The sequence below is a fragment of the Haplochromis burtoni genome, unplaced genomic scaffold, assembly GCF_018398535.1.
Source record: "Haplochromis burtoni strain Fernald_Lab_line unplaced genomic scaffold, NCSU_Asbu1 Contig_2099, whole genome shotgun sequence".
In the NCBI taxonomy this organism is placed as follows: domain Eukaryota; kingdom Metazoa; phylum Chordata; class Actinopteri; order Cichliformes; family Cichlidae; genus Haplochromis; species Haplochromis burtoni.
In genome coordinates this window covers 1,866-6,799 of record NW_024584460.1, presented here as the reverse complement: position 1 = coordinate 6,799, position 4,934 = coordinate 1,866, and the positions used below count along the sequence as shown (strand labels likewise).

Sequence of the window (4,934 nt, the reverse complement as noted above, 5' to 3'; positions counted from 1 at the left end):
CCAGGAAGCAGCTTCACCTCTGATCACACACACACTCAACTCTACTCACTCACCTGGAGGATCAACACTCAGGTTTATGCTGCATATGAGCGTCTCTGGAGCATTATTTTGATTTTCTCCTCTTGTGTAGACTCGACACTCATATGTTCCATTATCAGTAGTCGTCACATTGTTCACAATCAGAGACATGTCTCCATCCTTCATTTGTCTGTCCTGCAGATCCACCCGGTTCTTAAAAGATGGATGCTGCTCGGTGGTATCAAAGTGCTTTTGCCGATACACAAGGACGTATTCCTCTCCCAGGTCAGCTCTTTTCCACTCTATGGCAGTGATGTCCTTGTTTGGAGCTCGACATGTCAGAGTGATGTTCTGTCCAGACTCAGCTGTGATAGGTTTATGGTCTGAAAGAGGAAACAACACAAAGCAGAGAGGATACAGAAGTCTGAGTATAACTGTTCACTTGTACAGCAGCCAATCAGAGTGAGGAGCTACAGGCAGAGAAGTATACACGCTGGGTCCAGCACATCAGGGTAAATGGTCAACAGACACACCACAGACACAAATACACACATACATGTTTGTGCCAGTGTATCATTCAAAGTACAAAATATTCAAAATAAATATTCAACTCCAGCTTCTGTAAACCTGCATTTCTGGGCAAACAGACTCTGCCCTGAATTTTCTCACCTGCATATAGTACACTTACACATGTGCAAACAAACATGATATAGTATACACATGCTTATCGGTCCCGACACTACGATCCATACTCCATTCACCACCATCATTAGCACTTGTATGCACTCTAAATAAAAACATCTATGTATAAATATAATGACAGCTCTAATTCGGGAGTAAGTTAGATCTACTATCTGATTATATTCACTGTTTCACATCCTTCCAAAAGCAGGTTTCAACGAGTTTTCTGTGTCAAACGTCGCCTGAACATTAGTAAACTAGCACAGCCCTCCCCAACCCCCCGTCCCAGTACCGGGGGGTTGGGACGGGGGGTTGAGGCTTGGGTGGGAAATTGATGGTTTTCAGGGTTTTTAATTGTTTTTTATTGTTAACTTGGTTTTCCTGGGTCTTTTGCCGTGTGTTATGAATAAATCTTCTATTTTGGTAGCGGTACTGGTTTTATTTTGTTGTATTTATCTCCGACACTTTAAAGGCCGGTCCGTGAAAATATTGTCGGACATAAACTGTCCGTGCATACCTCTATAAGCTCATGTAAAGCTGAGGAGCACGAGCCAAAGTATTTCATTATGGGTAAATGTGGCTACACTGCTTATCTCTATATGACAATGATCTTCTGGTAACGTTATATGTGTTTATACATGATGTGTGCAGTTTTATATTTTATGATGTCCATGGACTTCAAGGTACTTGACCACAAAAACAGAAGTGTGCTCTTTACATCCATCTTAATTAACGATCCCGATTGCTGTTTTCTGAAGTTCACATAAAGGTTGACGAAATGTTTTACATTTGTTGCCTCAGGCGTCACCACTGTCCTCTAAATGTGGCAATAAAATGAACTGTGAAGTACACACAGTGATTTGTAATGCAAATAATGTGTTGTTGGACTCCACACAAATGTTTCTCCTTAGTTTGTACATGTTTATATTAGATTGTGTTTTCCATTGTTACAGAAAGAAATTTGCTATCAAAGACTTCAACATTTTTTATCAACATTTTGACTCAATCGTGCTCAGGAGTCATAACAGTAACATGTACTGCATTCATTAATATTACACTGCAGTGTCACCCAGGTTCCTACTGTTTTTATGCATGCGCTCCATCTACACTCAGAGGGGCATCAGTGAGTCATGTTAATAGTACAGAGTTGAGGGGATTTAAGGAGTGATGGCTGAAGTAAATGTAGATTTTGTATTATCAGCAGTGTCGGAAGGACGAATCAATAATAATAATAAACCTTTAGAGCAGTTTGTCCATGTTTGTCTGACACCGCTTTAAAGTGAATGAAAGCACCAGCTGCTGCCTCTACAGGTGAGGATGAGTAATGCGGTTATAAACTGTTTCTTATACAGTAAACTCTTCACAGCTTCATTATACAAACTGTTATGTAAACGTGTGTGAGTACATCTAAAAACTAACATCCACTTTCTCACATGACAGAAAAGTTTGGTGACAGGAGACCTGCGTCCTCACTGTGAGCAGCTGAAACTAAAGCAGCTCGAACATCGAAAAGCGGGTAGAAAATAGATCGATAGGATTTTAAAATCAAACTCACCCGCACAGGTAAAGCCCACGACGGAGACAGACAGTAAAGTCCAGCAGAGCCACGGAGATGTTACAGCAAACATGTTTCATGAAGCACAGTCAGACTACACGAACGGGTTTATGTTGGAAGAGCCGGTGCACCGGTGTGTTGACAGGACAGTACAGCACACCGGTTTGCGTTTTGTTATCTTGGCCTTGGATTTGATAAGGCTGCTGTCAATCATTCACTGTCTCACTTACATTGGAAGAGACCCAGAATGGGACTGAACCGAGTTACCCCACTTCCGTTTTGAATCCTGACGCTATTGAAGGACTTCCTGTATGACTGTTGTCGGCTTTTTGGCGCCAATCGGGAGAGGTTGGTGTGGGTGCTGTAATGGAGCTTATGGAAGTTTATTTTTTTATTAGCAGCCCCCTTGATAAAGGCACAAGGTATGTTTATGATGTAAATAAGTACATGCTTAAATATTTTGGGTGACGGAAACTGCATTTGTCACATTTAGACTGCAGGACTGGCGAACCTGAAATCCCCGCCCATGCACTAGTGATGGGTCGGTCGCGAACGAAATGGCTCTTATTCATGCAGGTCCATATGACAGAGAATATGCATGTTCTTTTTGTTTTCATATTATAATTTATATTTAATTGTGTTGTGGTTTGCAGTGTTTTGTGTTGTTTCACTTTAAATTTGTAAAAGGAAAAAGCTGAAAATTTAAATAGTTAAAAGTTGAAATGTGAATAGTTGATTTTTGTATTATATGATTTATTTATTACATTTTATGTGGAGTGAATAAATATAAGTCTATTTACGGTGGCCCCTACAGACAAAGCACATACATACATACATACATACACATATAAACTCCAAAACACGCAAAAACTCAGAAGCACATAAAAACTCAAAACACGTACAAAAGACAACAGAAGTGCTCCAGGATGCTGGGCGCAGTGTTGAACTTTTGTTACCTAGTGGCTACACAAGCCAGCAAGTACCAACGACCGGATTTGGTGTGTGGTAGTAACAGGTAAATGAACATTATTATTTTTTGAATTATTTGACTATATATGAATGCTTGTGTATAAATACACAAACAATACACATATGATTTCATGCTTTCAATTGTGTAATTTAAGTGATCTAGTAGCTCTGTTTTGGAAGTTCAGTTCAAGCTAGAAATGTGTTTTGGAGTTTGTACGTACTTTGTCTCTAGGAAAAGGTCCCATGTTGCAGCAAATAAAATGCTCTGTTGAAAGTAAAAAAAGTGAAGTGACCCTGTGCACAAGAAAATGCTAACTTCCTGGTTTGAGACCGGATGTGGGTTTGTACATTTCCGGTAGCTTTACTTTGCAGTCAATCGCTACTGCGAAGATCGACTACAAAATCATGTCCAAAATACAAAAACGGAAAGATTGCATTAAGTTACAAAGAGCAGAAGGTGGGAACACTCACCATTACTGTGTCATAAAAAAACAAAACAATTTTAACGTTTGAAGAGTGTGGATTGATCGGTTGTTTACATCACTCAACACAAGCAGAACTGCATTACAAAATGAAAAGACACATCGTCCACATTCAGAAGTATCTCTGTATAGTGACAGTTCTTATGATTTAAACAGGCAAATGTTCAGCATTCAAACTACAGGTAAACAATAGTCAAAGCCAGATGTTTCCCTCGTTATGTTGATATCAGCTAGTCAAGTACACACCTACACATCATATCAACAAACCGTGGAAAAAAAAAAAGCCACAGGATATAAAAAAAGTAAATAAATGATGCTGGTAAGGGTCTCTATATATTAGTATTTACCAAGGGTATTTTGTGACTTACCTATTTTGGGCGATCGTGGCTCAAGAGTTGGGAGTTCGCCTTGTAATCGGAAGGTTGCCTGTTCGGCTGTAGATCATTGTCGACTTCCTCTGTGCCAGCTCGCCTGTACAGGACAGAATCGCTACATCGATCACTAGCAGTAAGTTTTCTCCCCAACAAAATCAATGTCGACAAAATGTTTTGCACCGTCGTCAAAGGCACCTGCGGTAGCACCCAAAACACAGAGGAAGATGTTAACCATCGCACAAAAAGTTGGACTTCTTGTTGGACACCTGCGATAAACGAGGGACCACTATACAAATACTGAGAAATATAACATTTGAATGCTTTCTCTCTTTTGCTCTGAGGCGCGGGGAAAAAAAAATATTGACAAGACGATGAACATCATCTACAGATATATTCAGTAAATGCCCAAGACATCTAGAGAAATGTAAATCGCTGCTTGATTCATCCATTTGGTTGACTTGTTTTGGAAAACCCGACCGTAAACAAGGAGCGAATATAAACAAAGCACTCTACAGGAGTTTCCCCACCGGAAGTAGCATATGCTAAGGTGCACAAAAACTGTCATTTCGGCACTCAGCAGCTCCCTGTTTTCACAAATAATTAAAGAATGACATTTTTGCAGAGATTCTTCTTGAACACTGGCTGTAATATCACTCAGGAATCCGTTTAGTTGTATTTTTGTTCAATTTGGCATTTTTTTGTTTTCACTTTTCATATTTATAAAAGGAAGCTGCTTGCGAGATGCGACCACTTCATGATTCAAATACTGAGAAGCTTCAACAACAAATATGTGTTCAAGCCAGCATGATGTTTGCTCCTGTAACTGATTGTTTTTCCATCTTGTTCTCTGAATAT

The 4,934-nt window shown here is 39.7% G+C and overlaps 1 protein-coding gene across 1 annotated transcript; it reads right to left on the bottom strand.

Annotated features, from left to right (window-relative positions):
- Positions 1–6: 6 nt before the first annotated feature.
- LOC106632772 (butyrophilin subfamily 2 member A1) lies at positions 7–2,449 on the bottom strand. The gene is made up of 2 exons (XM_014331343.2): positions 2,255–2,449; positions 7–401 (listed from the first exon to the last, which is right to left on the bottom strand). Exons 1-2 carry the CDS (start codon positions 2,325–2,327, stop codon positions 46–48), a joined length of 429 nt encoding a protein of 142 aa, XP_014186829.1. The 5' UTR covers positions 2,328–2,449; the 3' UTR covers positions 7–45.
- Positions 2,450–4,934: the final 2,485 nt, after the last annotated feature.

Excerpts from the sequence above, each read along its gene's own strand:
- LOC106632772 (XM_014331343.2), bottom strand. The coding sequence starts at position 2,327 with ATGTTTGCTGTAACATCTCCGTGGCTCTGCTGGACTTTACTGTCTGTC. Across the intron at positions 402-2,254 it reads CGTGGGCTTTACCTGTGCGG|ACCATAAACCTATCACAGCT; the intron begins GTGAGTTTGATT and ends TTCCTCTTTCAG.